The 23,387-nt window shown below is 41.0% G+C and overlaps 1 protein-coding gene across 1 annotated transcript in view; it reads left to right on the plus strand.

Moving 5' to 3' along the window:
- The window catches only part of unc13ba (unc-13 homolog Ba (C. elegans)), a 163,168-nt gene that overhangs the window by 16,684 nt on the left and 123,097 nt on the right, over positions 1-23,387 (plus strand). Inside the window, exons 3-4 of the mRNA XM_076730114.1 lie at positions 8,116-8,215; positions 21,970-22,087. Coding sequence (XP_076586229.1) covers positions 8,116-8,215; positions 21,970-22,087 — 218 coding nt within the window. The remainder of the gene's footprint in view (positions 1-8,115; positions 8,216-21,969; positions 22,088-23,387) is intronic.

Here is a 23,387-nt window from a genome sequence, read left to right on the forward strand (position 1 = left end):
TTCTACGTCTTTGCTGGTTGCAGCTGTTTGTCCCACCTTCTCTCCGGGCGATGATGAGGGCAGAACAACAGCAACCAGTGGGAGAATGAGAAGTCAAGCCAGAGGAGGAGAGAAGAAAATCAATAGATTATCACAGACAAAAGGCCACCTGCTAGCCTGAAATGACAACTTGTCACCCCAGCATAAAGGAGAAGATGGAGACAAATCCTGCAGTGTCTTTAGGAGACAGACAGACTCCAGATACAGGAGCTCATTTGTCATTGGCTGCCTCTGGCCTCCCATCGCAGGGCAGATTTTCCGAGCGGAAGGAGGAGATTTGATTGGCCTCCCCAGGGTTCATAAAGCAGGACGTGAGTGATGGTGTTGCTACTGTAGGGACGTCCTTTTCCCTTTGAATTTTTGTATAGTGAAAACAACACACAACGTCGAGTACAGCGAGTAGACCCAGAATGCAGTTCTGTCATGTGACGTGATTATTAGTCTAAGGTCAGACACAACTGATAGAGTTTGTCCCACTCTAATGCCCCAGTTTGGGAAACATGATCTGATTTGTCTTAATAGTAAGAAGCAATAGATTCTTTGCCTCGGGGAGCTGGCTGCTGTCCCAAGGCCCTCCTGAAACCCCACTGCTTGACAACCCCTGAGAGATGGCGGCTGGTATATGTGTCACTTTATTAGTTTAGAAGATTTAAGGCAGATTATCCTGTTTTTAGCCACGCTATTACTGTGGCTCTAGAGACGGTGATGTCAGGTAGTCTAATGGTTTGTCGGCCCAAAGTTGTGAAGAAATCTACAGTCATTCGTTGATCCCAGAGAATGTACAGAAGTCATTAAGTAAGATCCCAAAACGACCATATAATAATACTAAAATGGAGATTTTCTAGCTTGTTTTTGGACCAAACATTGCTCATTTTTCAGCACACTCTCAACCTATAGGTGTAAGATAGATGTTCATGTGGAAGGTGATCACTCTCTGGTTTAAGGGATGCAAAGCAGTGATATCAACTGTTTATGTATTTGGCTGAAATGAAACCCTGGTTTTTTGAGCTGTTGGGTCATGACACCACTTACTGTACTCACAAATCTCTGGATTAGAGGTTTGAGAAGTGAGGTTTTAATCAGACGGAAACTAGTTTGGAAACACAGTCCTGGCAGGAAATGAGTTAGAAACACAAAGGACCTTGAAGCAAGGCAGTGGAAAGTGAACTGCTTCAGTGGAGCATTTGAGTTTTGACAGTAGATGACTGGTTGTTCTGGAGAAAATTTTTAAATGCGTTTATTTTGCCCATTGTCGTAACAGTTTCCTTTTCGGTTCAAGTGCAGACAGTGAAAGATTTGTCTCAGCACAGTCGGACCTGCTGTGCTGTCTGACTTGTTTATTGCAAACTGCAACAATTCCTCCTGAGTCAACTAAGTTTATTCATAAGTAGCCATTGTAGTGGACACTTCTACTGCATTCTACCTAAAAGATTGCAGTATTTTTTGCCTGTGAGGTATTGTTTGGGAAAATGAGAATTTTCTGTGTGCTCTGCTGTCTGAAGTTTAGGAGAAAATTGTCGGGTAATTTTTGAGGTGAGATACAACGGTGTTGTGGTGCAAAATACTGATTCAATAAACTGTATAAACATTTCGAAGTGGCCCACAATAAATTATGGTGTGGTGCAGTGGGTGTACATTTTAATTTAAGGGAATTACCATCTATTTTTTGACCAGCATTTAGTCTTTGTCATCTTTTCAGTGATTAACATAGTTTATTCTCTGTTTATGCAGTCTGTCTGTGGCACCGAGCATTAATTGCAGGGTGTTTCTGCGCTGCACTCTGTACAAAATTCTCCAGTCAATCATACAATGTGGGCAGTGCCGCATTTTCTTCCACTTCCTCAGATTTTCTGTCAGTAGATTTTCTGTGGTGAAGCTCCCTTTCGACAACTTCAACAGCCACCAACATACAGTACTACTGTTGGTATTTCTGTTTAAAGTAGTGAAACGGTAAATGCTGCACTTATCAAGCAGATGAATCTAAGTCAAATATTCATTCCTTTCAGCTCCGTTTCGGTCACCAATGCCTGACAAAAATATCTGGCTCTTTAGATTGCTAACGGATTTCTGTCCTCACCAGCTAGCCGCTGAATTTGTCGGTTTGCTTTGTGCTGCCGATCAGGTTGTGTATAGTTTATCAGAGCTGGGTCGGTAAAAGACTGAACCATACACAGCAATGTGATGAGAAACCAAAACAATGAGCTCAAAGAGGCGAATAAATTCCAATTTTGTGGGAAAAGTGCTGTAGATGTTATATAAAAAGAACATCCTGTGTGTTTGCAAATGTGAGGCAAAAAGTACTTAGTGTCAGGTTAATATCTCCTTCAGCTCCCTTCATCCACCAAAAGCTTTCCTCCGCTCACCTCCCCACTCCTCTCCCTCGCTCTACAACCTCCTCCATCCCCTCCCATAATAGACTATTCATTACTGTTAGACAGCCTAGTAAATGTCATCTCGCCTGGCCGCGCTGTGCACGTCCATGTGTAACTGTATATAACTTATTTATTTTCATAAGTCATCACCACTTAATTATAAATGACGCCGACTGCTACCCAAGAGGGTCCCGCTGCATGCTGGGATATTTCCCCCCCCACAGCTACTGTAGTTGCTGCTTACTGAAGAAATGTGTGTGTGTGTGTGTGTGTGTGTGTGTATGTGTGTGTGTGTGTGTGTGTGTGTGTGTGTGTGTGTGTGTTGGGACATGTATTATTGTTGTTGTGGGGACATAAATCTGTTTACACGGTCACATTGTGGGGACTCACCTTCCTTATGGAGACAAAATGCAGGTCCCCCATAATGTAAATCATTACATTTTAGGGTGAAGACTTGGGTTAAGCTTAGGTTTAGGTTAAGCTTAGGTTTAGGATCAGGGAAGTAGTGGTTATGGTTCGGATAAGTCTCCAGGAAATGAATGTAAGTCTATGTAATGCCCCCAAAAGTGATGAAAACCTGTGAGTGTGTGTGTGTGTGTGTATGTGTGTGTGTGTGTGTGTGTGTTTGTGTGTGCACGCATATGTGTGCAACCAAGCAATTATGGAGGTCTGCTGAGCACCTCTCAGATATCTTTCATGACAAGCCTGGTGGTGTCAAAGGAAATAGATGCCAAATTCAGATGATGGCTCAATTTTAAATATACTTTCCCTCCGTCTTTATTTTTGTGCTGTTTTTGCTTTCTTTCCTCGCTTGTCCAGTTGCTGTGTTTTCCTAATTTTTCCTCACCACTGTTAGCTCAGGCAGTAAATGGGGCTGTCTGCACCCTGCCAGTCCCCTCGTCCCCTTAATCACAGACCTGGCAACCCCCTTAAGTGAATGATGGATTATTCCGGATTAACCCTTTCACCCCTGTCTCAGAGAAAGATAGGCCACATTTACGCTTGGCATTTCATGTTTCTCATTTCAGGGTAAAATCCAGGTACGATTTCCAAACTTTGATTTACACTTAGATGCATAGTATGTGTGTCTTTGGACAGATCCAGCAACAGTTTACTCTTGTTTCCAGTCTATGTGCTAATCTGTGCTAACCAGCTGCTGGTGGTAGCTTCATATTCATGGTACAGATATGAGAGACAGTGAAGACAGTCATTGAGCATATTTCCCAAAACATCGACCTATTCCTTTAATGTATTTAATCCTTTCGTAGAGCCTCTAGTTAGATTACATATTATTTAACTACCTCCCTGTGCACTTTTAGCAATTGTGTGGCAGTCCATCTGTAATGGTTTGTGGTTTCTTTTTCAATTGTCTTTTTCATGATCTGATAATTTTCTGATGTGTCTGAGATGCATGAAGTGGCAGTAAAAGTGACACAACAAGGGCAGACTGGGAGATTGATGTTTGTCTTTGTCTAACATGACCAGTCAAGTCAAAATGAACTTTAAGGTTTACTGAGTCACAATCGCAATGACCACGCTCTTCAGTTGTGTCTTTCGTCCGGTATAGCTGTGGTCTACAAAACAGGACTGTACTGGGAGGGCCCCAGGTGCGTGAGTCTGTGTAAGTGTATGAATATAAAGCAGGTCAAGTGCTTCGTCAACCCTCCCTGCATAAATAAGGATGAAGAAATGCAGGGGGCATCTTGTGCTCTGTCAGTTCCTTGTCCCCAGTGATGTTTTATTAGCTTACCGCTGCTCTGCTGTCTTTGCTAAAGCAGGATGAGGTAATCAACAATGAGCTCCAGGGGGATTTTGAGACAGAAATTGGATACACATAAGCAAGGCATCTGTGTGCAACAATGTGTGTACCAAAACACAAGATCGGATGTGCGCTAATAACCCTTTTACTCGTTAATCTTTTTTTTTGGAGGGAAAGTGATTGAGTGCACAAGGTCTCTCCTGGCAATGCCCTGCTTCCCATTCACACATGTCCACACATCAGCACTTTCACAGACTCTGTCAGTGCACGCTACTGATCACTCTCTGCTTTCTCTAATGCAGGGTTCAGGCTGCAGGACAATGGTGTCTGTCCATGTGCTCACAATATTAGAATAGCTAGACTGCTGCATTTCAGGCAAGATATACTTCAAGTATCATGTCTGTTTGACTGGGCCATTATCAGGTTTATATTGTTTAGTCTCATCCTGGCTTTGCATTGAATCAGTACATCTCACAAAAGACATCTGCATTGTTTAAGGGATCCACAGCAACAGTAGTAGTTTTGTACTGAACTGTTTTTCCCCTCGTTAGAACACAATCAACCAATCTCTAACACTGACCATTTTAGATGTATTACATGATTGATGTAACAACATCAGATGTTTTAGGAGTCATTGTTTAGCACAAACATTTCATGAAGATTGATCTGTGCTTTAGTAGTACAGGGATGAAGGAATCTGATTGAAAAAACTGGTGCCTCAACAGATGGCACAGCTGAGGTCGGATCTGCAATGATTCTGCTGCGAAACCAGTAGTCAGTGTTGACTGTTTGAAGGAAGTAATTATGTCAAGCTCAACCATGATGGAACGGCATGGACCAAATACATTATAGTATGTTGGTTCTTTAACTTATTAACTGCCTGCGTTTTTGCAGACTGGATTTTGCTAAGGAGGATATCAATTTGTTAAGAGATTCATTCAGACTTCATTAAGACTCAGAACTTAATGAATCCAGGTATCTTACCGATTTAGAACTACATCCAAACTGGAAACTGAGTACTGGAACCAAACCATGGCTCTAATTTATTCATTTATGCAGCTGAGTGATCACATCCCTCACCTCATCTTCACCCCAAATCCAATGACGCTGGCCTCAGCTCTGCTGGCCCTCTTCAACAGAAGGTGTTTTGTAAGATTGAGAATGCAGAGATGAAGGACACACAAATACACACACACACACCAGCACTGCATACACTCCTGTCTCATGTACATGTGTCCATTGAAGAGTGGGCTACTTGTGGCAGGTAATCAAGCAGGGATTAGGTGGTAGGTGGCTCAAACTTCCTCGGTTTCTGATGATTATGCTGATCATCGTGAGCTTTGACAGCAAGACACACACACACATGCACACACATTTTCACCTCTTAGGAGGACATTGGGTTGACTTTATTAATTCCTTGGAGACTTTATATAACCTTAAGCATAACCACTGCCTTGCCCTTAGCCTATTACTAATGAAAGATCTCAAGTCTCAAACCTAAAATTTGAACTTAAATGTCCCTTGTGGCGACCAGCTGTTTGTCCTTATATGGCATGTGACTCCTCATGTTGTCCGGCTGATGTCACTTTTACACGTCTGATATGATATGATATGACATGAGGTATATAAAAAACATGCAATAAAAGTGTGAATACAAAATAAAACAATGAGTGCAAGGTCAGTAGTTTCAGTTCGAGTGGACAAAAAGTTGATGTGTCCATGAACATCACATTATGAAATAACGATCTCAGACCCTCAATGAGAACAAGGAGAAACCTCCAGGAAAGACAGGATGATTATCTCTGCACTAGTTCTTTGTAGATCTTTGTAGAATAACCATATGAAGCTTTAATATGACTGGAAATGAATATGTCAAGCCTGGATCATTGCTGAAAATGAACTAGCATCATAGAGAAGAAGGGAAAGGATCATATAGTTCTCAGTACAGTCATCAGAGTGTGATGAGAAAACGTAATGAGACTGGCTATTTCCTGGTACAAAATGTTCCTTGTTCAGCGCTTCCACACTTAATAGTGGCACCTTGCAAATGAGCATTATTAAAAGGCACATGGTATAGTTATTTAAGGTGCAATTGTTCATTTCTGTTCATTTCTGTCTTTTGGTGTCCTGGGCCACCAAACTTGGAGGATTCATAAGCTGAGAAGGGACATTTCCACCTTCACTTAATAATGACAGTGATTTTTTGTTACACAATGTTTGGCTTACAGCTTTTTTGCTTTTATAGTAGCATCTCATGTACAGGACAAGACATTCAGAGCACTTTTACAAACTTTTAAAACTTCTCCTGCTTTACACGATTTGTAAAATGACCAAAATGCAGCCCACTTGTTAACCTGCCAGCCCCAGTCATCCCCAGCAGCAGGGGTTGTTTAGTTGAATATGTTAGTCTAGTCTGCCCGACTCATCTTTGCCTGACTGAGGTTTGTCTAAGTTGGAATCTATTGCCTCAACCGTGGCTCTGATGTACCAGCAGCCTCACTGTGCAGCGTATCATCCGTGGTGCTGTCCGTGGTGCTGAAATAGCAGATGGATCGTAATTGTGCCCTTTTCTCTTATTCCCACCCTTCTTCCAGTTTCATCTTGGATCTACAACATTCTCAAAAATATATACCACAAATACTTAATTCTACAGTATATTGTAGCTCATATACTCTATAGAGTAGTTTCAGTGTGTAGTCATGGAAGAGCAATGAGAGGACGATAGAGACGTCACTCTGATGTGTCTCTGATCGTTCAGTAGGGCCAGTGCTGCTGAAATACACCTCTAAACCAAACCACCTCTGGAACAAAGTATTTTAGGAGAAACATGACTACAGGTAGTTTTTCAGCATTCCCTTTGGGCCATCCCATTTTAAAAAATGAACAAATCAGCAGCTGCTCCTCTCCTAGAAAATACTTTTATAGATATGTCATTTGCAATAGCAAATGGAATTTAGATGAAAGTGATGCTATGTGGCTTACTTTTTTAAATTAATAAAATGTTTTTGTCTCTTAATTTTTCCAACCTGTCCTAAAAGTTTCAGTGATGTCTTGATGCCAGGGGAAATCAAAAATTAAACATTATATGTTAAAGGTCATAAAAATGTATTTATAATGTGAAAAGAAAATGCCTGGTAAAAAGTGCTGAATCAAATGATATTTCTTTAACCAATGAAACGAAGTTAGTGTCAGTTCAAATTATCTGCAGATTGAGATCTACATGTTTGATTGTCCTATTTTCCTATTTTTCATTATTGTTTTGCAGGACTTCAGTGAGTTATTACACTGATGTTGATTACCTTTATATCCAACTTAAACTCAATGCTGTCTGAAAGTCCTGAATAATATATGCTGTCCATAGTGGTTTATAGTCTTTGCAGTGGTTGGTAATTTAAAGACAAATACATTTTGTATTGCACAGGCTAAAATTAGCGTTTTGTGGCCATATCCTGCAGCTGGGCTGGGGATGATGTCTTTATCTCCTTTATATTAGTTTCTAACATTCAACTCTGCATGAAATCTTCTGTGTGCCTGACTGTGTGTGTTCTTCTGTTATTGTTTGTCCTATGTGGGTAATTCAGATTGTTTCTCCTCATGGTAGGGATTTTTAGCCTTTGTTATCCCCCCCTTCATCTTCTCATGAGCTCTAGAGATACTTGCTCCAAAAATAATGTTACTGTGTTGTTATGCAGAGATGGAATTTATATTTTCAGCTGTGGTTCAATCAATGCTTGAGATGGGTCACTGAGGCCTCGGGATGGTACAAACAGGTTAAAACAAAAGAAAAATGCGTACTTTATAACTTGGGCATTTTTTCCAGTAAGTTAGAAGATAATATTTTACTTTTTTTTTGTCAAATGATGTGAAATTCCACAGTTTTGTTCCCATGAAATTAACTGTTTTATAAGTAAATAACTATTCTATGTTTTTTCGTCTCTTTTCCAGACAAGTTCAACGCCTATGTAACTTTAAAGGTGCAAAATGTGAAGAGTACCACCATCACAGTCCGTGGGGACCAGCCATGTTGGGAACAAGACTTCATGTTGTGAGCATAATCCTTCTACTCTTCTTACTTTAAACACTCTTACTTAATGTGTGAACTTTTATCTATCACTGGGAATTTTCAGTGAGTGTCCAGACAATCCTTTTTTGTCATCATTACACTTGTAGTCAATCACACATACAGTAATGCTCATGTAAGACAAAAAGATCTGACCGATCATGCGTTACCAAGATTACATCTACATTTTCCCTTTGTGTGTTCAGACTTTTCTACAGCTCTTCTTTTCCCATGATGACAATGACACTGTTAAGTATAATACAATGAAAATGCATTCCCATCATGGATTCATGACACTAAGTAGGTGTTGCTGAAGTGAGTTCCAGCTTTGACCACTCTCGCCTTGGTGTCCAGTTTCTTCCTGTAGCCTCTTTCTTTCTGCCTCAGTGGCTCAGTGTCACTTAGATTAGCAGCAGCAGCATGTTCGGCACCAACCTCTTCAGATGTATTAAGACAAATGCACAAAGAAATTGAAGCTTTGGAGTGTGTGTCAGTCCTTAGATGAATACTGGTCATGTATCCAGTGCTAGCCGACTTGCTAGCTGGCTTTAATAGGCCTCACTGAAATTGAAAAGGGGCATGAGCCGCCTGTGGGAGTCCAGCCCGGCCGGCTGGCACAGGCTACTTAATGGGAATTTGTGGTGGGAGCAGGTAGAATGAATGGAAAGTGAAATTACATGGCAAGCTCAGATAAGTGGATGAGTCAGTGATAAATCTAATAAATTGTCCAGCTCAGTCTGATTCCATGGGGAAAAAGAAGTGCAGATGTAGCTCACGTAGAAATCCCACTTCACTTTTTATGCTCGTGGAAGCAGTGTTTTTTGCATCCGTATCCATAAGGACTTGTTTTGGGGAAACTGTTTTTAGGGATGGCATGGTCGCCCGTTTGTGGAGGCACATAGAAACAGCAGATTAGGAGGAAGCACTACAACAGCCTGGCAGACTTAATGTGAGGTGGCTTGGCTTGAATGGGGCTATTGTAGAGATCCCACTTATATTACAATGTGTTTTATGAACTGCTCCTGTATTTTTGCTCTGCCCTCTTTCAGAGTGGTGTCTGAAGTTTGTCTGTGAAACAGAAGTGTCAGTCAGTTGTGTCAGTTGTGTACTGACCGAGGTTAAAACTGACATAAATTTGACTGATCTATGGTTAATATAGTTTTAATGTGAAGCAGGTTCTAATGGTCTCAGTTTAGCATGCTAGTATGCTAACCCTTACCAATTAGCTCTAAACACAAAACACGGCTGAGGTTGATGAGAATCATTAGTCTTTAAGGTATTTGGTCATATACCAAAATATTGGACAATTCAACATTTTGACCTGATGACGGTGCTGGATGAAAAGTGAAGGCATCACATCAGTGATTACAGTTCATCCTGAGGGGACGAATGAGTGTCTGTACCAAGCTTCATAACAATCCATCCAGTAGCTGTGGAGACAGTCCAGACTTCAACCTCATGGTGGATTCAGTGGATCACCACAGTCATTAGAATTTAATCTCTGGGGACCATGAATGTTTGGACAAACCTTTTGTGTAATCCAGTTGGTTCATCCCTAGACCCTTGCTGCCAGCATGAGCAAAAGTGAATTTTTCAACTAAATTTAGCCCAGTTTTAAGTCTACATTTCTTTGGACTTGCAAATCACCAAATCAGTTTTTATTTGGGGAGGTGGTTTCAGTGCATGATGGTGGGGGTACTGTACAGTAGCACATTACAGGTTACAGGTCACTCTTTTCCCTTCTTTTGGTGGTCTGACTGGTTATATCTGGCTGAGGAGTAGAGAAATACGTTTTCTTTCATATTGGATTTTTGAAGGTGGTTTTACTTTGTGCTATCACATCATTGTGCTTTTATTCTCTTTTTTTCTTTGCTTTGTCAAGTCAAGCCTGTAACCTGACCTCTAATCTAGCTGGCTGGAGTTATTCTCTGCATGTATTGTTCTGTGCTTCAGTGCTGACAGGTCCTGACATGGTGCCAAAGGTACAGAGACAGAAAGTTAACTTCTCAAAACCTAACTGACTGAATTACTTGGATATTGTTTTTTATAACCTAGTTTTTCTGCATATTTTCTGACTATAAATTAGTGTCTTGTACTGTGTACATTTCTTCCTGATACATTGTACTTCACTGATACATTGTACTGTTTTTTTTTTTCTTCCACCTCCATGCATTTATCATGTAACAATACTGCATAACAGTACTGCATTACTGACATCTCTTAAACATGACAGGTTAGAGTTTGAATGAGTTACTTTTAGTTTACTCCTTTTTGCTGAATTCCAGCTCAGTTGACTTCAGTTTTGTATATTATTCATATTATTTTGAAATGCGATAAGAGTAAAAGCTGAAATGATGGATCCACTGGTTACAGATCAGCTTTCACTTGATCTTCACGTGTTTTTTCTTCATTTCCTGTGGTAACCTATTTTAAGGTGAAGCTGCTTCTGTAGTAGGTAACTACTGTAGAAGAATATTATAGCGTTTTTCCCTTAGTTTTGTATGACTGAAGAAAGATGAAAGGACAAATAAAGGTGAACTTTGTGTGTTTCAGACCCAAAATAGCAAAGAAGTCGTACACACAAACCAAGAAAATGATGGCAGTCTAGCAGGGTGTCAATTAAAGGAGATGGGATAATTCCACGTCATGATTTAGACTAACAGGATGGCTGCAAAGCATGTGTGTATCTACAACACAAATGTCATTTTTTACAAAATAGTTTAATATTTAAATAGCCTGTTAAACACACGTAACCATTAGATATACACACTAACCTCTGTCTGTCTGTCTGTCTGTCTGTCTGTCTGTCCCAGGCGCGCACACACACACACACACACACACACACACACACACACACACACACACACACACACACAGCAGTTATGGATTGTACTGTACAACAGACACAGATCTTTCCTGCAGACTGATCCCCCTAGACTTGATTAGAGGGATTGGAGAGACTGACTGTAGAGCCACATGATTATATAAGACTCTCCTCTCCTCTCCTCTCCTCTCCTCCCTCTCCTCTCCTCTCCTCTCCTCTCCTCTCCTCCCTCTCCTCTCCTCTCCTCTCCTCTCCTCTCCTCCATGCTGCTCATAATCTCTGCTATTACCCGATCCTCTATCCAATCCACTCAGACTGTTATTTTCATCATGTCTCTCTTTGAAAAATAACAGCTTCAGACAAAGAATAAATAACACTTGTCTGTTCTTTCCTGCGTGTGTGCTGTTTGAAGAAATACATATGCATGATTTTTAATCTTTTGCAATGAGTAGGTGATTCTGCGTAATTACGTCGAGAGCGCAGCTCAAATAAAATGCCGTCTCATGTGACCATAATGATGAAAAGATGTCAGTGATTATATATAAAGGAAACCCCATGGCCTCCTATGCTAAGTAGCCAATTAGCTCCTCAGTCTCATTAGCAGCAGTCGGGCTTGATGGGGGGCAGCAGCAGCGTGCTGCGTTGAAGTGCTGTTGTGGGTTTCGTGTAGGAATTGCAACTGAGTTTCATTCCCAGAATGAAAGCTGTCAACAAAAGGAGTGAGACAAACATGTTTGTCACAGGGCCGCCTCAAATGTGTGCTCAGATGGCGCTTAAAAGTGTTTTTGCTTCTTCAGTGTTTTGCACAAATGATAAAACAGCATATATAAGAGAGAAAGTGAAACAAGCAAAGAGATAAACCAATTATTTGTGCTGTATTGTCACATGATGCCCTTTTCACATCTTTGCATTAGATTTGCTTTTGTTGTCATGACTGTCATGTACGGTTGAGATGGTGCTTCAGAGCATGCTGTGTTTGAGTGCAGGTGTAGAAATGTTAACTAGTAGGTTGGGAAAACCTTTTTTAAAAGTTGAAGTGTCATTTGATATTTCATTTTGCTGAGTACGGCTGAATGATATACAATATATCGATATAATTATGACAGACATTGTGATATGAGTCCCGATTTTAGTGGGAGTGGTAACATTTGCATTTCATTTGCACAGACGAAATATATACATATGATGATGATGTGATGTGAGCTAACCAAGCACGTTCCCCACGTCTGGAGAATCTGCTTGTCGGTTGCAGCATCTTTGTCGCACCACTAATCTTCATGTGTAAGGGTATGGAAAAATTGCAGCTTGGCCATGTTGCAGTTTCGATAATATTTTGATTAATTGTTCAGCCCTAGTACTAAGTGCCCTTTGCTGTGGTAATTGAGCCCTGCCTGTTACAGATACATATTTAAGTGGGCAGTACTGTAATGCTGAATCTAGAGTCTCTCTAGGTGGCACTTGTTTCTCTTTCTGTGCAGCCACAGCGGTCACTGCTTATGCTGCTTAGCCTTTCATAAAATGCTGTTATCGCTTCAGAAACTCCACTGTCTTCATACCAAATGATTTTTCCAAGTAAAACCTACCAGACACCAGGCCGAAACGATCTTTCCTTCACAGGATGTAGAATCAATTACTGTATTGTTAGCATTAGAATAGAAACTGAATAGAAATGTGGCGAATTCTCTCTTCAGAGACCTGCAGGATAAGTCAGTTAAAAGCTTTTAATTGCCAGAAAATGGTTAAATGGAGGGAAAATGCAAACGTTCGATACTGTGTAAGGTGAAAGAAAAATCACCTGCTGTGCTAATACACAAAACGTCCAGAATAAGTGCAATAAGAGGCTTTTTTTACCAACATTCTGGAAATGGACTGTTACCTTAGAAACTTAGAAGCTGAAAACACAGTTAATGATGATTGGCTGTAAGAGTTAATTGTCCACTACATATCAGAACTGTAAATACACAGAATGATGAGTTAACAATAAAAGATACACAGGACACTAGGGATGCAGAGGATAAGCAAAACAAACAAACAAAAAAAAACCTACAAAAAATGAAAATAAACAGAAACTGGAATTTATTTTTTGGTGTTTATTTTCTAAATAAAAAAAAAAAAATGCACTTTCAGCAACACCTCTGTAGTGCACACACACTCTGTACTTATTCTGAATGACGTAATCTGCAATGAGTCACCATTGAACATGTGTGATGCAAACGGGACTCCAGTCATAGTTGTACAGAAGCTGCAGGGATGCTAACTCCTCACAGCTGGGTGGTGAAGAGGCCCACTGAAGCCCTGCCAGATGTGCCAGACTCTGACTCTTTAACTTAAACCCCTCTGAGAATCAACTGAAGCAACTACATCTGTACAAGAGCAGGTGGCTTAAGGTTGCAGTCCATCCGAGCTGGGGATTCACGCGGTACAGCTGTTGACTTCAGCTGCAAGTTTCTTTAAGTCCTTCCTCTTTTCAGTGACCAGTGGTGTGTTCATGAACTAGGGGAGCGTGTGAGTGTTCTGAGCTCATTCGAGTGTAGTGCAGGTTTGCTGTACTTCCTGCATGTGCGTGTGTGAAGACACCTGCACCTTGCGTATATCATGCTCTATATGTCGGTCAGGCAGAGGCTTCCTCGTGGTTGTAGGATTAGCTGCGGCATGCTGTCGCTCTGGCCTCGGCGAACATGCTGCAGATTAAAGAGAGAACGGGAGGCCGACAGAGCTGGATGGAGAGTGAAATTTGCTTTTTATTTTCAGTCCCGAGTCAGAGATGAGTTTGGACCGAGCCTGGCTTGTGCTCACCCATCATGCGAGCCCTTTACACTCATGCCCAGAAATAAAGAGAAAGTAGAAAATAGTAACAGTGTCTGGGGCTGCACTCAGAGCTCCTCTCAATCTCTCCCCTGCTGATAGCACTCCCTCTTTCTTTCTCTAACCTTTCTGAAATGGTGATTGTTCCAGCTGCAAGCCACCCATTTAGACTGGAGGACTTAACACACACTGCTCTGAAGTATCTCTTCTCAACATGAAGTACATTTTTAGACAAAAGAAAATGAAGGTGATGCTTAATCAGACACTTCCTGATTGTGCGTATACTGTATTCATCTAGACAAGGTATTCACGAGAAGTTTTGTGGCCTCACACTGGAATGGATGACATTTTCTGTACACATGCCTCCCACACCTTAACAGTTTCTTGGCCACTGACTGGCTCACTGAAGAAAGATTAATGACTTTCCTTAAAGCAAACACACAGTATTTGTCAAGGCAGGAGAGAGCATCTCGCTCACCCACTCGTATTTATTTAGCTATTTCAGGATAGGAAAAACTAAAGCCTCACTTTTCTAAATTTTGTTTCTTAGCCTGATTAGCATCGTGGTTTGAGGGATGGTAGGCTAATATCTGTCAGTCAGTCCCAGACCAGAGTGAAATGTCTTGATAAATACTGGATGGATTAGGACCTTTTTTTTTTTTTTTTTTTTTTTTTTTAAAAGATGTGCGCAGTTCAGATGATCAATGCTCTCACTAGGAAGCACCAATCCTAACTTATAGCATATCAGAATGACGGTGAGAAGCTCAGTTAAAAGCCTCCGGCAAGCATTGCCACCCGAACGAAACGAAAGTCATACAGCAATAAATTATATGCGCATGTAACAAAAACACGAAAATACAACCGTAATAGAAACCGTTATAAAGCGAATTCCTGTGTGACTCATCTGTATTTTCATATTAATACAAAAACAGCAGGCTATGATGAGTATATCTGACTGGTGAAAGAAGTTGTATGCCTCCTGCTTAACTCAAGTTTGAGAACATAATAATAAACCACTAATTTTATGCTAATTTGCCACATTTTTGTTTCCCCCTGCATTACCAGCGGTTGGTATTATGCTTGCCCAGCTCAACATTAGATAACAACTATCTGAGCATTTAAATTACACTCATTGTTGATAATGTGGGTAACTGCCACATCGAAGTATCTGACAATGTACAATATTAGTAACAAGCGCTTGCGGGGGTCTCTCCCTTCAACGCGCTGCATCCCGCAAATGGCGGTGCCTTCGGACAAACCATTACTGAAATAAAAATAAAGAAAATTCAGAACATTATGTTAAATCTTGTTAATATTTGCTTTCTTTTTTGCACATTAAATATTCTCCATCTGTAGGATGATGTGGATACACACACACACACACACACACACACACACACACACACACACACACACCTCTTTTTTGATTTTCTGTTGCCTTGGCTCACCTGCCAAGCACCCCAAAATTATACTCCACATATCCAATTCATTATCCTCATTTGGTAGGCGAACAAGTCTCACACTTAGTGTTGGGTTACTGCTGTTTCTCACTGTCTGCAAGTGAGGAAAAGTTTCAGAATTTGCCTGGAACACTTCTGATTGAAGGCCATGAAGGTGAATACACTTCCTCTTTTTAATGAAAATGCTTTTTGCACAAGAAAAAAAAAGCTAACATAATTGGAGAATGGCAAAAAAGAACCTTTTACCACATTTTCCGTGACAATGAAATGACAAAGCCTGGAGAGTCTCAAACTAAAACTTATTTTCTTCAAACTCCAACAAAATTACCAAAATTCCCACATGCACAGAAGAAACACCAAAATTCACTGGAGAGCTCCCAATTAGAAGTTGCCGTTTGACCTTAATCATGTTTGATTTAAAGCCTGTAGTATCGTGAGCTGTAATGACCATTGGAAACTCTGGGGTGGTGATTGTGGCTTTAGACTTTATGCTTTTATTGTACAGCAACAGAGAGAAAGGCCCCCTGCTGGATGAGAACCAGAGATGGTGCATTTCAGGGTTGCCACAAGTTCACCCCAGACCTTAAATTTTAAGGGCAGCACACTCTCAGTGCCTGCATATCTTTGTAAGCCCACATACTATTGGCATCTTTGTCCTTTTTCCCTCGTGGGTCTTGCACTAATGCTCCAGCAGAAGCAGTTTCATTACATTCACTCCCTGAATCAGTGCATCACAGCTGCTGTTCCTCCACTGCTTTTTCTGCCTGTGTTATGTGTCTGCTGTCTCTTATGGGCATCAGTTGTTGTGCGTCAAATGATGGCCGGGTTGTGTTGTTAACATCATTCCAAAACGTCCACTTTGGCAGACCGATCATCATCTGCCTGGAATCCACTGTTGTAATGCAGAACAACTGGCTAAAATTGTCCGCTGCAAAAAGTGATCTTGTTTGCCATTTTTCAAAGTGTTCTGGAGATCGCACTTTGACCTAAATGTTTGCATCAGTTTATTGCTCTGTATCATTTGTTGTCCCTCTTACCCATTTTTCCTGTCATTAATCAAATCCTATTGTTAATCAGTTAATCTCATATTGTCTGTATGTGGACAGCCACTCCGCAGTACGTACCCGCTCATCCTCTGTTCCCTCATTTTCACATTTAGTCCATATCAAATCTGATGGTCTGATACACCGGTAGTCACTGGACAGCCGGCTGCAAGTCAGTGTGTGTGTGTGTGTCTTTCTGTGTGTGTGTGAGACGGCTGATTGGTGGTTTGGTTGGATCGTGGGATAAAGGGATAAGCAGTTGCATGTTGATCCCTCTACACTCAGGGTCACTAGGCCTCACGTGCTTATCTCCGCTCATGCATCCTTGGGTTCAGTCTCTCTCTGTCTGTCTCAGTTGTTATTTTCTCTCTGTCTCTCTTGTTTTTTGCTCACCACAATCATGACTTGCAGAGCCAGCGAGATGCCTTATGCATTGCCTCGTGTGTTCGTTCTTTCTCGTTCCGGCTCTGTTTGTGCGTCCCTCCCCGAACTTGCCTCACATGCCATTAGAGGTGTTTTCAGCTGATTTACAGTATCGTGTCACAGGACAACGGCTTTCTGTCACCTTATTATCTTCAGATGTCTTGACTGGCCTACTTCAGAGATCTCCTGTAAAGGGTAACAAGGTGTAACTGTCTAATGTAGGTAACTGTTACAAATTCTATAAACTGATATTAAATTCATAGATTTCCCTGTGTTCCTCTTCTTTTGGGAGAACTTTTTTCCTCTTTCAAGCTATTTATGTTTCTGCATTTTCTTCAGCTTAGGAATGGGGAGAAGCCTTTCTCTTGAGGCTCCTCTTCCATCTGTCTGGGTGTTGTCTTTCTGTCTGACTGTCTCTCTGGTGATTCAGGTCATAGTCTGCTCTTTCCTTCCAATTCTCTGTCAATTAAGTTGTGTATAAGTTTCAAAAAATGGTGACCTTTTTCTCTTCCCTCCACATCATCCTCTGTTAGCGTTTGGCCAGTGACTTTATCTAGTTATCATGACAGGAATGATTCACTGCTGTCTGATCACAGGCTTTGCGCTTGCTGTCAGCACCCCTCTCTGTGTTGTTTATCAGGTATTTTCTCCACATTTGCCTTTAAAGAAAGCATAATTTGGATGAGTACATCAATTTCCAGTTGCATATTAGTAACGTAGCAGAGATCATTTACCCCCTGGAGGTTGTGTAATGTCATATGGGATGGATGGTTAAGAGTCACATGTTAACAACATTCATGTCAAGAGAGGTGGTCACATGAGGATTAAAGTAGTGTCCATTTAGCTTGGATTTACTTACAGTGAACAACAAGCTTTTGACTGATGTACAGGTTTCCATATTTGTTGGTTTTCAGCCTATTAAGTTTGATATGTACTGTAGAGCTTTCAGAAGAGTCTTGGTTTCCCAGTCATAATTCCAACTTTAAATGGAAACTCAAAATTATGATAACTTGATAGGACATGAACGCAGCATTTGGGTGCTTTGTTTATATGGGAACTGTACATAAATACGTCAAAAGAGAAAGAAAAGAAACTCTAAATGTAGGTGAAATCTTGCAGAGACAAATATTTCATTTGACAGCAATATATTTTGCTTGGTTGTCATATTTTTACTTTGAGAGGCTCATTTGCATCACCTCTTTTTTTCTTCACTTTCTATCACCGGAATCATTTTCGGGCCTGGTTTACAAGAAGTTGTGCTGATCAGTATCCTCTTCCAGCAGGGAACATAACAACATTTGATCTGGGAGAGACATAAAAGTCACACACAACGACATAAGTTGACCACGCACCAGCCTAACAAGAAAGTGACTGACGACAGTGGCCCTGTAACCAGTGTGATGAGACCGGTATCTTTTGATTTTAAGAGCATCAGCTCAATAATTCATGCAGCATGAGAAAAATACATTATGTGACAATATTCAGTGTTCAGCCAGATGAAGTGTGTTTTATCACATCAACGAAGCAGAAAATGTGAATCAAATGTGTTGTTGATGACCAGATTTGAGTGGAAATGTAATCATTTTAGGATTTGATTCATGAGATGGGGGAGTGCTGTTCCTGCCTGTGTGAAACTCTCCTCACAGGAACGTGTAAAAAGCTGTTCTTTACCAGCGGCTCTCACCTGTTGTTCCTCAAAGTGCCCCCAGTCCTCCCTCTCAGTCCGTAATTTCCATCTAGCCTCGTGCTCAGCGTGGCCACACAGGCTTTACTTTCCCCTCGTCTTATTGGCCCTTTCTTTTTTTTTCAATTGCTTTTTCTGCTCTTAAACACAAGATGGCTGTGTGTAGGTGTGCATGCATGTGTTTGTCTGCGTGAGGCTTCTGCATGATAAAAATACACCATTTCATCCCCTGTAAAACACAAACCATTCCCTCAATAATGGATGGGCTTTGATGGAGGACAGATGCCAGAGTCAGACAAATCTTCAAGATCACACACCCACACACACACACACACATCTGGTCTGTGAGTCAGAGACAGGCTGGAGACAGACTGCACGGATGGACAACGTCAGACCTACTTATAATCCTATTTGGGGTTTTATGTTTGATGGTTTCAATTAAATAATCTCATGGATTAAAATCAGGCCGTAGATCACAGGACACTTCTTTTGTTTTTGTTTTTGCTTTGTTTTTTTTTTTTCTTTTAAGCCAGCTGATCCTGGTCTGATCTCATGTTACGTAATACATTACTTCCGATGGGCGTATTTCACTGCAGCGTTTTGGAACTCATGCTCCCAAAATGCCTCAATGACAAGAGAACAAGGTGTACGAACAAAACACAGAAATTATCCAAGGAGGGTTTTTGCATATTTGCCAGAAACAAGGGAGGCTGGAAAGTCAAGAGGAACAAACATTAAACATCATTAAAAAGAAACAAATTAGCGGGACAAACTTGATTTAAATGAAAATTGATGCAAATTTAGGTCCTAGATCCAGGTTCAGATATCTTAGGGCTATATGCTCTGGGATCTACGGTGTGTTTTCACCAAACACATTCGTTGCTAAAGAAGTGGCTGTGAACCTGTGAAGACAATTTCCTGAACACACACTCAACTACAACTCTGAATTCTAAGAGTCTAATATATATTTAAAAGGCCACCAACAGACATTTCCATGATTATTTTAAATTATATTCAATATGTGGAGACAGTTTGGGTCCAAACACACTGGATTTGGATGCAGGAGACTGCACATGTTGGTACCTCAGTCATATTGTGTACTGTGTTTTGTCAGGTGAAAATGGTGATGACAGTTTGCTGGTAAAAGCCTGAATGCCCGTGACACTGTGCTCTCATTTCACCTTTCTCAGTTCAAGAATCTTTACTATCACAGTATGACCTCTTGTCTCTTTTACGCTGTAGAACCTTCACAAAGATTTCACAGTCATACAGGCTCATAAACAAGCAAACACATGAATGGAGATGTTGTAATCATGTTTAATGTGTAAGAACATCATCATTTTGACTTGGCTCGTTGCTCAGCTGGCTGACTTCTTCAGTGTGTAGCAAATAGCTTCACACGCACACACACACAAATTCCACCCAGCGTCTCCCACCCACCCTCTTGGCTCCATCATCCCAGCTGTGAAGTGTCATCAGAGATGACTGACAGCCAAGCTGAAGCATGTATGAATATGAATGGGACTGTGAATATGAATATGCAGATGAGAAGGGGAGACAGTTTGCCTGCTGTCTTCTCTTTAAGACAGATCTGTCAGAAAATGATGGCTGTCATCCTTCACTCTCACTACTTTAGGTTGAGACTGGCCCACTTACTGACCGGATGGGAGAGGAAACATGCTGTATTGTGTCAGACTGAGGCCAAGCTAGGCTGAAGCACTGCATGTGTTATTAAAAACGGGTCAAAATATGAGGCAAATTTCATTTTTGTTGAGTTAACATTGGCTGAAGCATGTTGATGAATTGTTTAGATCATTAATGGGCATTTAATGTGACAAGGAAAGACGTTATAGATCATTGTATGAAAGAAGATGTTGGGATGAGACAAAAAGAAACTGCTGGTGAAGCAGATTTCCCCAAAAATAAATCTCATGCTGCCTCTTTCATATATCTTGGTGCTCATATTTCTAATGTACTAAAATGAAACATCAACTAGAGACCATCTTGCCATGGAAGCACAGCAGCCGCAATACCCTACATTATTACACAAGTACTCAGAGTCATTACTACATTATTACACGAGTACTCGGCACTCACCGGTCTGACCACAGTCACCTTTAACTTTCCCTTCATTTTCATGTCAACTACACACCTACACACACATGTTTTGTCACTGCATCTTGCACGGTTGTGACAGTGCACACTGCTTGTATCAAATGATGGAATAATTAATCAAAACACATATTAACATAGGTTAAAACTGACCGTGCGAGGATGGTTAGGCATATTGAATAAATCTGGTACAGTTCACCTGTTTGGCCAAGCTGACTTGTCGTGTTCCATTACGACACACACACTGATTGGGCGTCACGGCTGGTGTGATCCCGTCTCAAGATGGTCTGCAGTTTTGCCTAATGTCTTTGAGTGGGCGGGAATGATTGAATCTGGGACACAGTGGTCCGTGACTTGAGTGTGGGCCATGGGCATGAAGTGAGGGGGACAATGGTCACTTCCCTACTTCCTGCCCCTCTATTTCCTGTGCCCTCGTTCAGGCCACACCGATCTCTGAGCTTGGCCGTCATTTTAATCTCAAGAAAAAATCATGACTGCATCTCGCACCTTTGTGACGCTATCGCACTGATAAAATCTGTTCACAGTTAGACATATTTGGCAAAGGGCTCAAACCCGCGTCTGCGGTAGTTCCCATTATGAATAGGTGTCTCCAGGATCTCATTTTGAAATGATGACACACACACTGACTGTCAAGGTGGAAAGAAGCCACCCTGGTGACAAAGACCACATGATCTAATGAGCCTGGTGATTATCTGAGAGCTTTAGACATTCAGAGTGTGTGAACATCTACTGCTCTGTGTGACAACAGTACAAACCAACAAATGTCCAGCACATTGTAATTATTAATACCAGTGACTTTAAGAAAGAGATGCTGCCTTGGCTTGTCCTTAAGTCCAGTCTCACTACCTCTTTGTTCTTGCAGCTGTACCTGTTGCACAGCTGCTGCCTGAACAGTTCTTCCATTTAATTTTTGAAAATTGCTTTGTTACCAATGGTTACTTGAAAAAAAAAAAGAAACACTGTTTTTATTTTCTAATGTTGTCACCTCTTCCTCTGTGACAACAGCTATCGGCTCAATGTATGTATGTATACAAAGACCCACGTAACACTATATGGACATATTCTGCTTGCTGTCATAGAGAAACACTGCAGTTTCAAAAGCAGGTTGATAATCCACAACATTCATATTTCAGTCAGACTTTCTTGGGAAAAATCCTCCAGTTTACATGTTTTACAGATCACATTTGATTAAAAGATACAGAGGAAGAAGTAGGTAGTTGACAGTGACAGCTACCATTACTGAATCAATAAATAAAAGAGCATTGCCCAGAGGAACTAAATCCCCAGTCTTCGCCTTTTTTGCAGTTCTGATACCAGGTTTTGCTCTGTATGTAATGCAGTTCATGTGTGTTTTTCTGTTTCTACAGCGAGATCAATCACCTGGAGTCGGGTCTGGTGGTGGAGCTGTGGAATAAAGGTCTGATCTGGGACACTATGATCGGCACAGCACTGATACCCCTGAACACCATTCGACAGTCTGACGAGGTAACACACATCACCTGTGTCTCTGTCAGAGTCTGTGGTCTTTTGTTGTACTAAGTTGCCTCTATGTTTCTCCAGACAGTACAGAGGAATGATAAAACCGGGGAGGGAATTTCATACAAACACTGTAACTTTGTAAAACACTTACTTGATGTGATAAAACCTCATATTAGTTTCATATAAACTTTGAAATATATTTTTCCACAGAATGAGGACTGTGGACTTTGTCCCCCATCAACATATAACTGTTTCAATGTACAACTGAGCACCTGACTATTATTTTAAGACAGGCTAGAATAATTGTGAACTTGTCCTTTGCTCAGATTTACATTTCACATTTGTGAACTCAATGAGTTTTCTCCAGTGCCTCCATGACGATGAGCTTTTGATCAAAGAATACTGTCATTTTATAAATCAGTTGCAGCTTAATTTGAATCATTTCATCAGACGGATGTTGTCATTGGCCTGTTTGGATAAGGGTGCATTTATGCTAACTGAAAGATGTACCATTATAACATCTCAGGAGTTATCTCGTATTCTTCCCACATGGTTACCTCCACTGTTAGCCCTGTTGTCACACCAGGCAAATGGGAATGTGGCCTAAATTTGCTGGTTTATCATGTTTAAATCTGTTCATTAACAAGGTAAACCACACATAAACCCACTGTGTAAGGTGTAGGGCTACTTTTTAATGAACTGAATTGATGATGTTAATGTTAATATTAGGTTTGGTGGCAGTGGTTATGTCCATCCAAATGTCACAAACCAGTGCAGATTCTTCTGCTGTTCTTTTAGCGAAGTTGGAGATATGATGCATGTCAGAAATTCTCCATATTTCTTACTTGGGGCTTATGTAAATGTTTTTTCCCACTCGGCTGCTGATGCACACTTGCAGCTGTCTTTTAACAAAAAATATAACACAAAGTAGAGAGGCGGAGGAATGATGTGGCGCTGTCTTCGACCTTGCCAGCCCTCGCTATAGGTTGGTGTGTTTGTACTATTGGGTGAGCATTAAAGTAAAGACAATTAAATTAATGATTTTATATATACAGTATGTGCTGCTTAAGTTCACAGCAACCTTCTAAATACGCACAGACGCTCTTCATTCCACCTACCAGTGCTTACTCATTAAAATACCATCTTTACTTGTCAGCTAAGTCTTAAACAGCACTCTCACAGGTGGCCAGCCAGAAGCAGTTGCCAACTCGTTTCAGCGTGTTGCGGGCAGGCTTGTCTCGCCTCTGCACCTCATTACTTTTTCTTGAGAGTTTTAAAGCGAGCAGTGGGCACACGTGTTGTCATT

The sequence above is a fragment of the Chaetodon auriga genome, chromosome 5 (genome assembly GCF_051107435.1).
Source record: "Chaetodon auriga isolate fChaAug3 chromosome 5, fChaAug3.hap1, whole genome shotgun sequence".
Lineage (NCBI taxonomy): Eukaryota > Metazoa > Chordata > Actinopteri > Chaetodontiformes > Chaetodontidae > Chaetodon > Chaetodon auriga.